This window comes from Gymnoscopelus braueri (genome assembly GCF_963280865.1).
Source record: "Gymnoscopelus braueri genome assembly, chromosome: 6".
Classification (NCBI taxonomy): domain Eukaryota; kingdom Metazoa; phylum Chordata; class Actinopteri; order Myctophiformes; family Myctophidae; genus Gymnoscopelus; species Gymnoscopelus braueri.
The window spans coordinates 9981777-9999323 of NC_137607.1; the positions used below are offsets into that span (position 1 = coordinate 9981777).

Consider the following 17547-nt stretch of genomic DNA (forward strand, 5'->3'; position numbering starts at 1 on the left):
TATTATTGAAAACTCTAGTTACTATAGTTACTTTGTAGATTTTGATTATTATTACAAAACATACATTTACCACTTCAGCCCTACATACATTTCGGACATTTGAAAATAGCCGATCTACAAGCTCACAATGTGTCGCTTTTCTGCATAATGAGTACTTTACGAGTACATTTTGATGCCAATACTTTTGTACTTTTACTCGAGTAAATTTGGAATTCCGGACTTTCACTTGTAACAGAGTATTGCTACATTGCAATATTGATACTTTTACTTAAAGTAAGAAATGTGAGTACTTTTTCCACCACTGGAAGGCAGCATAAGGCTCTGAACTGAATTTGGCAAACTTTTGTGTGCTTACACCTTGCAGGCATAATCTGCAGCTCAAGAAACTGACCACATTTACAGGAGGTCTTTTAACCATTGAACCCGACTGTGGCTCTCTACTCGGTCTGTGTCCCCCCCCCATTCCCAGGACATGAAAACCATGTTGTGACTGACTTGTCAAAAAAAGACAGCTTCCATGGGAAGCACATTGTAAGTAGGGGTGGGACGATATATCGATATCGCGATATATCGCGATACTTTCTCCCGCGATAACTAATCGATATACTGCCGAAAAATATCGATATTATTATTATTTATTTTTTTAAAGTTTGTGATACGTTCTTTTTCCTACTCTGTATTTGTGTAATGATGATTTTGAACTGTTTGGTACTATTTTATGTGTTTATGAATTGAATACAAGGACTATTGTGATATATCGTTGGTGAAATTTCATGCAATATATCGTGATATCGCAATATATCGATATTTTCAGATATCGTGATATATCGTTGGTGAAATTTCTTGCAATATATATTGAATATCGTGATATCGCAATATATCGAATATCGTCGAATATCGGGATATATATTGTTATCGTGGGCCTAATATCGTGATATATATCGTATAGTGAGGTACCCATATCGTCCCACCCCTAATTGTAAGTACCACCACATAGACACTTTATGTACCAGTAGTTCATTACCCGGCTTTTCTCCTGTTGTCACGAGACAAGGCTGGGAGCAAAGTTCGTGAATTGTTTGATGACAGACTGGAAATTGCAATTGCTTACTAAACGAGTGCATTTTGAGTTTATTTTGCCTATGTTTTCTACTTCTAATGTTGTTTAATCGGCTACGTTGCAATGTGTTGCTTTCAACGTTTGTTTTTATGTTGTTGCAACTTTGGCATTGCTGCTATCTTGAACAAACAAAAAAGATAATGCGCCTCAATGGGATTTACCAGAATAAATAAAGGTCTAATGAATATAATAAGATAAGAGATGCAGGCATACTTGAACATTGGATTGGACAGGCGTACACTTTATCTATTAACCCATTAAGACCGGAAACGCATCTGTGTCATTTTAGATTTGAGCAATAACCATTATTTTTCTGAAAAACTATTGTTGCTATAATCAGTGGTTCTCAAATGTCAAGGACCCCCAACATGATGTGTTTTTGGCCGTGGACCCCCATCTCAAAATATGTTGTTCCAATAAGGACCCCCCCCCCCCCCAGAAGCAAAGATTTTAGTTAAAAATGTTTGCTTTAAAAATACACATTCAAAGATTTGCACAAACTTTCACGATTTTTCAAAAATAGCAGATCTACGAGCTCATAGCACGACGCTATGAGCTTGTAGATCTGCTATTTTTGAATATCCAAAGTATAGAAATAATGTTTAAACTGGTTACACAGATGCATTCCCGGTCTTAATGGCTTAAATTAACATCTTTGCAAAAATGTGTGACCTATCTTTTAACCAGTACTGGAAAAAAAAATCTAAAACTGCAACATGCAAAAATGTTTAATTTGTAATCCAAATTATACATAATACAAGATCAAGATATTAGCATGTCATTTTTCAGAGACCACAGTCAAAAAAAAAAGAGAACGAGAGAAAAAATACAATCTGTACATATTGAAGATTTACAAAAGGTAACGCTCAATTTATACTCTGCCGCACGATGGCGTCGTGTGACTGAAAACATCCGACCTACAAGCTCACGACGCGTCGGTCGGCTATTATTGGCGCGAGACGCTGGCGTACGGCAAAGTCTAAATCAGGCCTAACCAATCAGAGAGTACCAGAGGACACTAAGGCAAATCAGTAGACGAGAGGAACCAATGGCCTTCGTTTTTGCATCGTATCCGTCTCCGAGGTGCAACAAAGGGGCGTGTCTTCGCTACACGGCAAGGACCTAACTACTCCCTTTATAAGCGATCGGCTGCATAAGTTTACATGGTGAAAGCAAAACGTAAAAAAAAACTAAACAACAGAAGCGATCTATCTAGAAGTCTTAACGTTACTGTACACATGGTCTCATCAGCTGTAGGACCGCCCAAATGTTTGACGAAAAAAAATAATACAAAAACACAGCTCTGTCGTAATGGCTCTGTGTGCCACTAGGCGGTGCTCAGGAGAGGGACGTGTCCGTTTCTGTCGAAGAGAAAAATTCCACCCAGCATCGCAATAATCGGTTGTTCAATTCCGATCCGTGGATAGATGTTAACGGTTGGCGGTGAGGCTGATCACACTGCGATTGGAATTACGTCCCTTCCAGTTGCGCTAGTGACAGTCATCATTTAAGCAAAGACGCATAAAAATTAGTAAAAAGCAAATCCTTTTCCTTCAGTTAAAATGGTAAACATACATTTCTTGGCGGATACAGTTGCACAAAATGTTTCAGTCATACATTGTCAGAAGGAAATCATGAACGGGCCATGTGTTCTTCTATGGTTTATCACACATATTACTTGCAGGACATACATAAGTCAAGGTGTGTTTCCCACCAAAAGATAAAATATGTTTCTAGTCGCTTAAAATCGCTTTACTTTGGTCGCGCCAAGTTGCGTCTTTGCATTGACTTTGTATGTAATCACGCCACTCAAACAAATATTGTATCTTGTGGGGCGGGAACGCACCATCACATCTGGAGTGTTAAAGCTGCAATCCATAACGTTTATGTCCTCCATGAGAGACCACATTTCTACCAACAGCCAGCCAAGAGCCAGGCCCTGCCTGCCTTTAACTCAGAGTTAAGCGGAATACATCCTCCTTCAGACGTCAGGGTTTGGACAGGCTTTTCGAAATATAGTTCAGAGAGTCAGCTCGGGGAGTCAAGTCATTCCAAAGTTCGGAATGATGTCAATTTGTTGTTATATCGCCTCCCTTCCTGAAGACAAGTTCGGACGTCAGAAGGAGCATGTATTGCGCTTTAAATGGATGCTCAGGAATGCCAAATGGACACTTTTAGTTAGCTGGGGACGCCTAGAACCCCACATGTTGAGAACCAGTGCCATACTGACAGTCATTTAAGGGGCGGCATAGCTGAGTGGTGAGAGAGCCCGCCCGGGGAGCTGCAGTCCCAGGTACAATTCCAGGCTTGGCCAGCATTGAGTCGAATATGACTGGTCGAAGTGTCCTTGAGCAAGACACCTAACTCCCTAACCGATTTGATAGAAAACAAAGGTCAGCTACAATACGATCCAACAGTAACATACATGTTGGTCGCATATAGTTCTGCAAATAAGAATATCTTTCACACTTGGCTCATGGCAGCTGTATGCATATAAAAATAATAATACAAATAAAAAAAAGGGCGGAGGGCTATCCAATCCATGCATGACACATTTTATCTGGCCTACCTCAGATAAACGTGTATTTATCTTAGATGTACCTTGCCATTGTCTTAAAAAAAACGAAACAAAAAAAACGAAAAAACGAAGAAAAAAGAAAAGAAAAAAAAACAGTAACATTGCTAGAGCTGCAGTTCCAAATAAACTTTGGGAGTAAAACGAGCTGCGTCTTCAAGTCTGTTTGGAAATGCAGCTTGGATGACAGTATAACAGCAGATAAATACAGTGTTGATTTGTCAGGGTTCGATTTGTAAAAAAAGAAAAGAAAAAACTCCCCACAAATCTGGCCCTGGATGTGACTTGTGAACATGTAGAATCCAGTGACACTCAGAGCCATATATGTTCTCTGATAACATCTACCAGAGCTGTCTTCTTCTTCTTCTTACAGTGGGCTCTGCCCACTGGAGTGTTCATCCAGTGTTTATCCATGAAAAACGCACGCACGCACACATTTGTGTTACTATACTTGTGAGGATGTCATAATTTTTTGAACGGCAATTATGTCAACGCCATTTCTTTTTTTACCATTCCTTTCCGCTCTTAAGCCTAACCTTAAAGCCTAAGTTGAATTGTGCTCCCTCCGGTGGCACACCCACAAATAGCCGATCTACAAGATCACACCAAAGTAGAGAACAGCTGTTGTTGGGTGTGTGACAGCACAAAACGACCAATTAAATTGTGAGTTCTATGATCCTACTTAATCTACTATGGGTATGGGGACATTTGGCCCTCACAAGTATAGTGATACAAGTACACACACACACACACACACACACACACACACACACACACACACACACACACACACACACACACACACACACACACACACACACACACACACAATGAGTCGGAACCCCAAAAACACAAGCCGATGTGGTGGACGCGCTCCTCCGCGTGTATACAGTCAAAGTTCGCCGTCACACAAAAGTCAGGAGCGTTAAAGCCGTGAAGGAAAACAAAAATAAAAACCAAATAAAAAAATAATAACTACCACAATTTAAAACGAATGTACAAAAAGGCACATTTGACCCCGGTGCTTCTGTACTGTGAGATTCAAGTGTAAATGTTAAGTGTCCGTTAAGCGTCGCGAGCTGGCCCCGCGGCTGTAACCCAATCAGCCGCTCGCATCGCAGCCTCGAAAAAAACAACGCAGGCTTTTTACTCTCCCGCGTGTGTGTGTGCTAGCCGGGGGGGTGGCTAGCTAGCTAGTGCTAACAACAGCACCCCACTGTGGTCCCCTTTGTCGTTACAGTTCCTCAGACGCAACCTTTTTCCGCGATAAAAGTTCCTCAGACGCAACCTTTTCCGCAATAACAGTTCCTCAGACGCAGTATTTCTCTGCGACAACTTCCTCTTCAGAGCCGTCCCACGAGAATTTTTTCATTTTATTTTAAAAAGTGCCACTTCTTCACATTCCTTTCCCCCCCGAAACCGAAAACTTCCCCTCTTCTCCCTCCGGATTCCCCTCCCCCCCCCCACCCACGAGAGCGAGGGGGGGGAGGGGGGGAGCAAGGGGGGGCAAGGAGGGGGGGGTGTCGAAAAAACAAAACAAAAATGGAGGCTTATTAATCGTCCCCTCCGCCGTACAGGTCGGCCAGCTTGCGGAACCGGGGTCCCCACTCGCCGAGGTAGTCGTAGTCCTGGTCGCCGCCGCTGGAGGCCGAGTGGAGGGAGCTGAGGGAGCCGGCGGCCGAGCCGCTGCCCTCGTAGTCGAACACCAGCAGGGAGTCGTAAGGGGGCGCCGTGGGGTCGTTGTCGGCTGCCTTCAGGCCCTGGAACACAAGAGAGGGAGGGGATTAAAATAATGATGTAATGATGACCACTGAGTAGTGGCTCAGAGGTAGAGTGGCCGGTAGAGCGGGCCGGATGGGGCCAGATGGGAACTGCGAGGTTTCCAGTTGAATCCCGGGCTCCCCCAGAGTTAGTGTCAAAGTGCCCTTGGGCAAGACACCAGTGGTGGAAAAAGTACTCAAATTCTTTACTTAAGTAAAAGTACCAATACTGCAATATAGAAATACTCTGTTACAAGTAAAAGTCCAGAATTCAAAATTTACTTGAGTAAAAGTACGAAAGTATTGGTATCAAAATGTACTTAAAGTACCAAAAGTACAAGTACTAAAATATTTGAAAATAGCAGATCTACAAGCTCACAACGCGTCGCGATGCGACGCGTTGTGAGCTTGTAGATCTGCTATTTTCAAATAGCCTAGGTATAAAATAGGGCTAAAGTGGTTATTGTATGTTTTATAATGTAATAATTTATATCTGAAAAGTAACTAGTAACTAAAGTTTTCAATTAATTGTGGAGTGAAAGTACAATATTTGCCTCTGAGATGTAGTGGAGTAGAAGTAAAAGTATTGGAAATTGGAAATACTCAAGTAAAGTACAATTACCTAAAAAATGTACTTAAGTACAGTACTTAAGTAAATGTACTTAGTTACTTTCCACCACTGCAAGACACTGAACCCTACGTTGTCTCCAATGCGTTGGTCAGGTCCCACATCAATGGTTGCCACCATTGATGTGGGAAAAGTGAGGACGCTGGCGTCGACTGTTCGCCGCTTCACCTCCCAATGTCCCCCCCCCCCCCCTCTATGAATGAATGAAAGCACTTTGAGCACTTGGAAAAGGGCTATAAAAATGCAATTCATTATTATTATTTCTGTCTACTCACTCTGTGTCTCAGAGGAGGGCTGTGGGGTAGCTCAAAAGTGACATCACTGGTAGGCAGATTATGTCATTTCAAACAATATTTCAAACTTTCTTCTTGTTTTTCATTAATGCAAGCACAATGGCTTCTGTGTGAGCATGCTAACTTTCCAGGAAGAAAAAACCTGTAGTTTCTATTAGCTTGGAATCCCCCATTGATGATGTCACTAGTAGGACGGTTTCTGAACTGTCCGCAGCCCTCCAACGAGATGCAGAGTAGACGAAACACACGTCATCTTATATTAGCGAGGACCAATTATATGAAGATAAGGCAAAACAAAAAAATAATCGGTGACATACTCCTTTAAGGGGCTGTGACTCTGAGAGTGTAGGCCTACAACCAAATGGACCCCGAACACTCTCAGAGTCAGATTAAGCCTGAGGATTGCAGAGTGTCGACAGATAGCAGCGGGAAGCGGCAGGGTGACACAGAGAAGAAGGGATTATAGTTGGAAGAGAGAGGATTAGGGTCAGCCCCGGACAGATGTACACTCCATCTCTTGAGATACAGCAGATTAACCACAAGAGCCGACACACGCACGCAAGCACACGCACACACACACACACGCATGCATGAGTACACGCACACATACACACACATTGGTATTTCTATACTTGTGAGGGCAGCAACATTTTAAGACGGCTATTATATTATGTTTGTAGTAAATGCCTTTTCTTAAACCTCGAACACGAAACCCCTAAACAAACACTAAACCCTCAAACGCCTAATCCCAACACCGACCCCAACCTGAACCTTTCTTTTTTCTCTAATTGTAACCTTAGTTCCCGAAGGCGGACAAAGTAGCCTACTCAACCTCCTCAGTACTTGAGTCAAAGACACTCATGGTCAAATGCTACTCCACTACTACGTGGAAGCTGCACTGCTCTATGACATTGGTTCTTAAAGTGGGGTCCGGGGACCAGTGGTGTCATGGGGGCTACGAGGACGGCGTGTGGCCGGTACATTTTTCACGCGAAAGGTACGGCACGGTACAGAGCACGCACGTGCACGCTCAGGGCCGGATTTATAGGAGTTGAGGCCCCTGGGCTAGAGTAATTTTTTGGGCGTTTTTTTCCCCCTTTCATTTAGGGTTTAATTCGGTTAATTCGGTCCAAAAAAAAATGTACTCCATGAAGTGGAGTAGTATGTAGTATGGATGCATTATGTATGTGTTTGTGTGGAAAATACTGGATACAGTAGGTGGGCTTTAGACCGGACTTTGACAGCCACCACAGGCACTGTCTGCAGTGTGGATAGCAGAGCAGAAGCTTTCAATGTTTTAACCATAAAACAACTAAATATGCAATAACTAAACAGAGATCTCACTTGAATTGGATTGCAATACTTTACAATTTGACCATAAAAAATAAGAATAAAGTTTCACCAAAAATGTGGAGGCCCCCTCAGTTGGGGGCCCCTGGGCTGCAGCCACCCTAGCCCAACGGTAAGTCCGGCCCTGTGCACGCTAGAACGCGTGATTCACAAGCCAAGTACCCAAATGACTATACTTTGCATAACAGGTTTACAAGTGAGTGTGAAAATGTGTCCTCACTCCGTCTCCTTGCATCTATTCTATAGGCTACAAGCCGCTATACACGGTAAGCAACACAGCATCTTGGCTTCAGTAGCCGCTGCCAGTATCCTATCTGTACGCAGCAATGCCTCTCAGCCACCGTCGAAGAAGAGAAAGATACTCGTTCAAAGCAAACTTTTAGTTTCAGCTCCTATAATTCATGGCATTCCTTGAATTTTGATTAGTTTAAAAAGACTAAAACTAAGCTAAAAAATATTTCCTATACAAACATGTTAACTACTTCAAGGTAAAATAAAATGCGCGAGCGTGATGTCATTAAAATACCTTTCGGCCGGGAAAGAAAATCACCAATACACCCCTGCCTATCTTTTTTTTTAAAAGGCGAACATTTTGAACACAAAACTTTGCTTATGGGGGTCCTTTTCAGGGGGGGGGGGGGGTCCCCGGTCAAATACATTGGCACCTTGGCACGAAAAGGTTTGAGAACCACTGCTCCACAACACCCCAAATACCTTTGACCAAAATAGCCAATTCACAAGCTTGTGGTGTGAGCGGCTATGTTTCTGAATAGGGACATTAGTGTTGATGTGGTCAAAGCATCCTGTCAGGCTTTGTTTATAAACAAAACTCCTCCGTAAAGCGGGGTGTTATTGCCTGTCATCTGCACTCAGGCTCGTTCCATAAACAAACTCCCAGGGTAAACAGGGGTGTCATCAGGGTGTTATTTTATTGCCTGTCATCTGCAACAGGTATTAAAGCGGGTTGCTATTTTATTGCCTGTCATCTGCACTCAGCGACATTCAAATGGACGCAGCAGATCCGAGAGGCAGGGAGGGAGGGGGGTGGGGGGGTGAAGGGTGTACGTTTTGATATATTTTCCGCGGGGCGCGGCCCAGAGTCTGTCATCTGAAGACGCTAGCTGTCCCTCGCGCTGAGAGCGTCGGGAATTAGGTTGAGACTGGAGGGCGGGGTGTGTGGGGGGGGGGGGTGTATGTGTGTGGGGGTTTGTGTATGTGTGTATGCGCACGTGTGTGTGTGTGGGTGGGTGTGTGTGTGTTTGCGCGTGCATGCGTGCGTGCGTGGGTGCGTGTCCGTGTGTGTGGAGTGGGGGGGGCTAAAGAGCCATGGACTTGTCATGTCTGTAGGATTAAGCTGTCTGCTAGATCGACTGGCGCGTCGCTGACGACTCCCTCCTCATTATTCACGCCCTCCCCGCGCCTAGATGTCTTAATGCGGGCTCTGTCACACACACACACACACACACACACACACACACACACACACACACACACACACACACACACACACACACACACACACACACACACACACACACACACACACACACACACACACACACACACAGAGCGCGGTCTAAACATGACAACATCGATTGGCTCTCGTCGAGGACGGCACCTCGCTGCCAAGACGGATGGCCGCTGAGTTCCTAACCACACTGTAGATGAGTTCTATAACCACACTGTAGATGAGTTCTATAACCACACTGTAGATGAGTTCTATAACCACACTGTAGATGAGTTCTATAACCACACTGTAGATGAGTTCTATAACCACACTGTAGATGAGTTCTATAACCACACTGTAGATGAGTTCTATAACCACACTGTAGATGAGTTATATAACCACACTGTAGATGAGTTCTATAACCACACTGTAGATGAGTTTTATAACCACACTGTAGATGAGTTCCTAACCACACTGTAGATGAGTTCTATAACCACACTGTAGATGAGTTCTATAACCACACTGTAGATGAGTTCCTAACCACACTGTAGATGAGTTCCTAACCACACTGTAGTTCCTAACCACACTGTAGATGAGTTCCTAACCACACTGTAGATGAGTTCCTAACCACACTGTAGATGAGTTCCTAACCACACTGTAGATGAGTTCTATAACCACACTGTAGATGAGTTCCTAACCACACTGTAGATGAGTTCCTAACCACACTGTAGATGAGTTCTATAACCACACTGTAGATGTTTCTATATCAGAGGTGCTCAAATCTTTTCATGTCAATGACCCCCAAAATGTATTTGGCCGCCGACATCCCCCCATCTCAAAATGTGCCGCGCTACGAGCTTGTATATCTGCTATTTACGTGTAAAATAATGCTTTTTAGCTCAAATCAAAAAGTGACACAGATGCGTTCCAGGTCTTAATAGGTTAAGACCGGGAACGCATCTGTGTCACCACTTTAACCATTATGTTTAGACTTTGGCTATTCACAAATAGCAGATGTACAAGCTCAAGCTACAAGCTTGTGGATCTGCAAAAAAAAAAAATCTCGTGAAAACATGTGCACTCGGTGCCGCGCTATGAGCTTGTATATCTACTATCTTTGAATAGCCCAAAGTATAAAATAATGATTATAGGCTAATAGCTAAAAATCTAAAATGACACAGATGCGTTCCCCGGATTGAATGGGTAAAATGCAGCTTGTTATTGTCATCAGCAGCAGTTTGGAGACATTTCAAAGTCTGCGCAGTTAAATAGATCAGGGGTTCTCAACCTTTTCAGGCCGCGACCCCCAAAATAATGATATTATTTCCCGCGACCCCCCGCGTGCACGCGGTTCTGGGCGGATTGGGTATGTTTTTTCCCGGTTTTTGGTTACTTTATTTCGGTTTTAGGGTTAGGGTTTTAGGTTATTTAATTATAATAGGTTATTTGATAATTATTAGGGTTAGGGTTAGGGTTCCTAATGTTAATAATGAAATATTGTTATCTTGAATTTAGTAAATTAACTGATAAAACATTAATTAATAATAACATAAAAAAATATTTTGTAAAAAATATATATATAAACTTTTTTCACATTCACCAAAAAATCTGGCGGCCCCCCCAAATTATTTGGCGACCCCCCTGGGGGTCGCGACCCCCAGGTTGAGAACCACTGAAATAGATAACATGAGACTGTCCAGGCTTCAGTTGTTCAATACATTGCTGGAGTGTGTATCGTTTTGCCATGTGTTTTGAGTGTTGGTGACATACACTCACAAAACAATTAAAAAAAAAACGTTTAGAGCAATTGTCAAAAATCACATTAATATGGAATTTACTGTGAAATATATACCAGTGAAAGAACACATTTTTGAACGTATTTGGTTATTTGGCCTTTGTGTTTTTGGTTAAGATATCTCAACAACCAAAGCCGGTACGAGTCATCTTTAGTGCCAGTATATTTCATGACAGCAGAAGAATGATTTTAAACGGTTGAACTGTGCCTTTAGGAGGCCTGAAGTCTGTCTGTGGGATTAGCTGAACTCTTAACGGATTTACCTCCAATTAGACAGTCAGTCTAATCCGGACTATTAGCAAACCTAATGAATGATACGCTTTCATGTATGTGTGTGTGTGTGTGTGTGTGTGTGTGTGTGTGTGTGTGTGTGTGTGTGTGTGTGTGTGTGTGTGTGTCTGTGTCTGTCTCTCGCTCTCTCTCTGTCTCTGTCTCTCTATCTCTCTCTGTCACTGAAGGCTCATTCATGTGACATTGAATTCCAGTGTCACACCAACAACATTACATAATGTCCAACTGAAAATAAAATAGCTTTTGAAAAACTCCCTTTCCGTCCCTCCCTCCCTCTCTCCTCTCTCTCTCTCTCTCTCTCTCTCTCTCTCTCTCTCTCTCTCTCTCTCTCTGTATCTCTAAATCTGTCTTTCTCTAAATCACTGTCTGTCTGTCTGTCTGTCACGCACACGCACACACACACACACACACACACACACACACACACACACACACACACACACACACACACACACACACACACACAGAGTGTTGTGTAATAATACCTCATGGATGAAGTCTCCTATGTCCCCGGGCTGCGGGGCGGCAGAGCGTAGCGGGTACTGGTGGTCGTGGTGGAGGGGTCTCTCGTCCAGGCGTCTGATCCCCACCTTCACACACTCTGGCTCCAGAGCGTCCGGCTGCTGCAGCTGGCTCAGGTCATAGTCCTGTAGCGACAAGTAAAAGTCCGGAATTTAAAATTTACTTGAGTAAAAAGTACAAGAGTACTGGCATCAATCGTGTACTTAAAGTACCAAAAGTGAAAGTACTCATTCTGCAGAATGTCCCGTTTCAAGTTTTCAAATGTGTAAAAAATCTTTTGAAAATAGCAGATCTACAAGCTCATTTCGGCCATTTTCAAATGGCCGAAATGTATAGAGGGCTGAAGTGGGTAATGTATGTTTTGTAATAATAATCCAAATCTACAAAGTAACTAGTAACTAAAGTTTTCAAATAATTGTAGTGGAGTAAAAGTACAACATTTCGATCCAAGATGTAGTGGAGTAAAAGTAAAAGTAATAGAAATTGGAAACGCTCAAGTAAAGTACAAATACCTCAAAATTGTACTTGAGTACAGTACTTGAGTAAATGTACTTAAGTTACTTTACACCACTGTAACACGCCAAGGCTCAGATCATAGTCCTGTAACAACAACACATCCAAGACTCTAAGTCAAGTTCAGCCCCCGCGGTCGCGCAGAAAAACCGGCGCCCAGAACCCAGTGGTTGCATAGGAAGCGCATTGGACAAGCTGGGCATTTATAGGTACTGCATTTTAAAACGGCCTGGGGCCACTTAACATGATGATGATAGATGATATAAAGATAGAAAGAGTATACGAAATTAAATTTCTTGGTGTAATGCTAGAACACAAAATCAGCTGGAAACCCCATATTTCATATATAAGAGCTAAGCTGGCAAGAAGCGTTTCTATACTGGGAAAAGCAAGATTCATTCTAAATCAAAGGGCATTGTACATTCTGTATTGTTCACTGGTTTTGCCGTATCTGAATTATTGTGTGGAGATTTGGGGTAATACCTACAAAAGTAACTTACAACCATTGGTCATACTGCAAAAGAGGGCAATAAGGATTGTGAACAATGTAGGATATCAGGAACACACCAACTCTCTTTTTTTTACAGTTAAATGCTTTGAAATTCATGGACATGGTAAAATTCAAAACAGCTCAAATGATGTATAAAGCAAGAAATAATGTACTACCGGGGAATATACAGAATATGTTTTCCGACAGAGAGGGGGGTTATAATTTAAGAGGGGAGCTTAACCTAAAGCAACTTCTTGTACACACCACTAGAAAGAGTCAGTGTATCACAATCTGTGGGGTCAGATTATGGAATGGTTTGGATTTAGAACTCAAACAAAGCACTAATATAGCACAATTTAAGAGGATGTATAAAAAGGACATCATTAGCTGTTATAGAGTGGAGGAAGGGGTGGGTTGATTGTATTCATTAATTAACTTATTTAAAAAAATAAAATAAAAAAGCAAGTGGGTATGGGTACATATGGGTTATGTATAGAGCTATATGTATTAGATATATATATATTATATAGAGATAAGATGTATATAGATAGGTATAGGTAGGTAGATAGATAGATAGATAGATAGATAGATAGATAGAGATATGATTTATATGATATGTTACATTTGTAATTGTTTATATGGATTATGAATGTTAAATAAGACAGGGGTAGGAGTAAATAAGTTTTGCTTCATCCTACTCCTTTTTGAACATGTTGGGGATGATCAATGATCGCATTTTAAATGTTTTTTGTTTATTTCATTTGTATTTTATTTCTATATTGTGGCTTTCATTGTTCTTGGTTCTTGTTTTATTTTATCTGTAAGTTCAAAATAAAGTTTATCAAAAAAAAAAAAAAAAAATGAACGAGCGAAAACGGTTTCGACCAATGGGCTCGACTCACAAGCTTGCGCGCGGGGTTGCGCACGGGGGGGAGACGCAAAACGCGTCACAGAAGCCCCAAATAGGGCCCGCCCGTCACATTTCACAACCCGGAAGAATTAACCCATTAAGACCTGAGGCGATTCTTAAAAATGTTTTCTAAATCCTAAAAGTTTTTTGAAAAAATAAATAAATAAAAATCACGATTTTTCAAAAATAGCAGATCTACAAGCTCATAGCGCGGCACTCGGTGCCGCGCTATGAGCTTGTATATCTGTATATCTGCTATATCTGCTAATCTAAAGTGACACAGATGCGTTCCAGGTATTAATTAAGGGTGATTTGGGCCCGTGCACTGGGTGAGCAACTCAATGCAAGTGGATGGGCGGGGATTTCCGGTGCCCTCTCTATTATTTTTTAACTCTATGGTTTTAACTCATTGACCGCCATTGACGAGCAGTTGTGTAAAGTAACTAAGGAAATGTACTCAAGTACTGGACTTAAGTACAATTTTGAGGTATTTTTTAACTTTACTGGAGTATTTCCGATTTTCAATACTTTTACTTCTACTCCATTACATCTCAGAGGCAAACATTGTACTCCACTACAATTATTTGATAACTTTAGTTACTAGGTACTTTTGTGTGTGTGTGTGTGTGTGTGTGTGTGTGTGCGTGCGTGCGTATATATATATATATAGGATAGGATAATTCCTTTAACAGGTCCGTTCTTGTTTCCAATGAGGGCCTGCGAGCAATTAGGGGTTAAGAGTCTTGCTCAGGGACAAATTTCATTTCATCGACACATTTGCTGGCCTGGCCTGGAATCGTACCTGGGGCAACCAGGGCCTCTGGCTCCCTAGGCGGGCTCACTAACCACTCAGCTATGGCCGCCCCATTTTCTAGTATATATATATAGTTTTCTTTTATTTTTAATTTACAATAACCCCAACATGAACTTGTGTTGTTTCATAGCTGTGGCTCTCAAACTTTTAACAGTCATGTAGGCTATCCACTGAGACACTTTACATCATGCTGGGTTTCCCCTACGAGGGAAGAATATAAAAACCTAGCATACATTAGCATACATTGCTACTGAGGGCATCAGCTGATGCAAGGTTACACTGTGTGTGAGCGCGTGTGTGTGTGCATGCATGCAAGAGAGAGAGAGAGACACAGGCAGAGACAGAGTAAAACGACAATCACACTTGCATGAGATGAAGTGAGAGAATACTTCCATCACAATACATCTAGTCATTGTCTGGGAAAATGTAAGGACACTAAAAGAGCATCCAGCTGATTCAAGGTTACAATGGTGGCCAGAGAAATGAATTGTGTTCCATTCATTTCAATTAAAACAGGCCCCGCCTCCTGACTGCAGTACCGCGGGAAGTAGGTACCCCCTACCGCCCCCCCATCAAATCAAAAAAGATTTGTTTTCTTTTTTTGATAATAAAATCGGTAAAATCAGGCAAAAATATGAATTAAATAACATAACTCTAACCTAACCCTAATCCTAACCCTAAAACCGAAATAAAGAAACCAAAAACGAACCCAATCCGCCCAGAACCGCTTCGCACGCGCACGCGCCGAAGCACCGCACCCCTAACCTAAAAGGTCTTCCCGCGGCTATGCCTGACAGACAAGAATGTGATTATCCAGATGTACTGAGTCCGAATCATCCCATTCAGTCTTCTGTCTCTGCTCTGCCCTGTTTGGCAGGTGAATTCTCACTCAGAAGTTTCAGAACGTGGCAGCGACTCAAACCTGGATTCATAGTAGACTAGTTCTATGCTTGTGTCACACACCCAAAAATAGATCTACAAGCTGTATAAATCTCTGGCTATTTTAGGTATACGCCTCACAGGTGGTGTGCAGTGAAGCGCTCTCACCGCAGTAACATAATTAAGTCAAATGTATAGCCAGAGTCTCCTCTCCACCCGTCTACACCAAATCTCTTTGCCGAAAATAGCCAATCTACAAGCTCACAAAGCCTTGACAATAGATAGTAATTGCAGCTAAATGTTGGTCCAGAATAGGGACGTTATAGGGTTCATGTGGTTAAACCATTGTTGGGCTGGGAAGCATTGACCAACCCTGGCCTTCGAATGATCCAGGTTTCTGTTCACAGTATACTGTCTAAGAAAGAAAGATCAATAATGATTAACTGGTGTCGTTGGTAAACATAAGCATGCAGGCTGTGCTGAGGGCAGTGTTGTTCTGATGTCACTGTGTGTGTGTGTGTGTGTGTGTGTGTGTGTGTGTGTGTGTGTGTGTGTGTGTGTGTGTGTGTGTGTGTGTGTGTGTGTGTGTGTGTGTGTGTGTGTGTGTGTGCGAGAGAGAGAGAGAGAGAGAGAGAGAGAGAGAGAGAGAGAGAGAGAGAGAGAGAGAGAGAGAGAGAGAGACATCGTTCAGCGGACATGGATCAGTGCTCAAGTAAATGTAGTGGAACATTGAGAACCTTCAACAGGGATAAACACAGTGATGGAGTGAGTGAGGAAGACACTTATAGTGAAAGGTTAGTGTGACTACATTGTAGTCTTGTGTCTGATGACAGCCTGTGGGTGGAAGCTGATCATGAACCTGGTGGTCTTGCCCTTTGATACCGCGGTAGAGCCTCTCACACACACGTCTGATTTCTCATTTGGGTCTCGAGCTAAAAGGTTTGTGAACCGAACCGCTGCTCTAGGCTCATCCTACAGAGCACACTGCTATCACCTTGCAGATCTCAGATCTCTCTCAGGCCGCATCGTGACGCGTTATGAGCTTGTAGATCGTCTATTTTCAAACAGCCTATGTATAAAATAGGGCTGAAGTGATTAATGCATGTTTTATAATGTAATAATTTATATCTGCAAAGGAACTAGTAGCTAAAGTTGTCAAACAATTGTAGTGGAGTAAAAGTACAATATGTGCCTCTTGAAAATTCTCCAGTAAAGTAAAAAATACCTCAACATTTTCCTTAAGGACAGTACTTGAGTAAATGTTCTTAGCTACTTTCCACCACTGCTTAAATGTCACCCTGTGTTCCCTCTTACATTACATTACATTACAGTCATTTATCCAAAGCGACTTACAATAAGTGCATTCAACAAAGGTAGGCAAGAAAACTACTAACTGCTCTTCTTGGAATAGGTGTTGACCACAGCCTCAGAAAAGCTAAGGCAGTATGCCTTTCGTAAAAAAAACGTTTGCATACCGCATGCAGTCAAAACGATGTTGACAATGAAGGCTCTGTCACTATATGTGACATCATTCCAAATCCACCGGAGCAGATGGGGACATTTTAGAATATGACCGTCAACAAGGTGCCCTTTAGCAAGGCACTTACAGTATCTCCACTGTCCAAACAATGTCCTTCATTTCACCGTTGTTTTAAAAAAAAAGTATTCTTTGTCCTGTACTTAACAAAAAGGCCTTAAGGATTTATTTTCGCTATAACAGAAGCACAGCTTATGTTCTTAAGAGCCCACAGCGTGAACATGTGAAGGGCTGCGAAGAACCGTTTCTCAAAAGAGAAAGCAATTAATCCCGTTTTCTGAGCTTCTCTTTTGTTGTCGACTTAATCTCAGCCCGCGGGGTTTGACTGTGTGAATTTGCAGTCCAGCCCGTCCATTTTTAACCTCCTCACAGTTAACCCGTCAAGACCGGGAACGCATCTGTGTCATTTTAAGATTTCGCATTCAAAAATAGCAGATCTATAAGCTCGTAGATCTACGAGCTTGTAGATCTGCTATTTTTGTAAAAATCTTGAAAATGTTTGGACATTTTTGAATATATATGTTTTTTATATGTTTTTATTTTTAACAATTTTTTTTGCTTCTGGGGGTCCCTGGAACAACATATTTTGAGATGGGGGTCCGTGGCCAAATACATAATCATTC

At 42.2% G+C, this 17547-nt stretch overlaps 1 protein-coding gene across 1 annotated transcript in view; it reads right to left on the reverse strand.

The window, feature by feature from the left end:
• Positions 1–5054: 5054 nt before the first annotated feature.
• LOC308087770 (cadherin-2-like) overlaps positions 5055–17547 on the reverse strand; it is a 70143-nt gene continuing 57650 nt past the window's right edge. The window contains 2 exon segments of the mRNA XM_080431927.1: positions 5055–5455; positions 11745–11906. Of these exon segments, the coding sequence (XP_080288053.1) occupies positions 5249–5455; positions 11745–11906 (369 nt within the window). The 3' untranslated portion in view covers positions 5055–5248.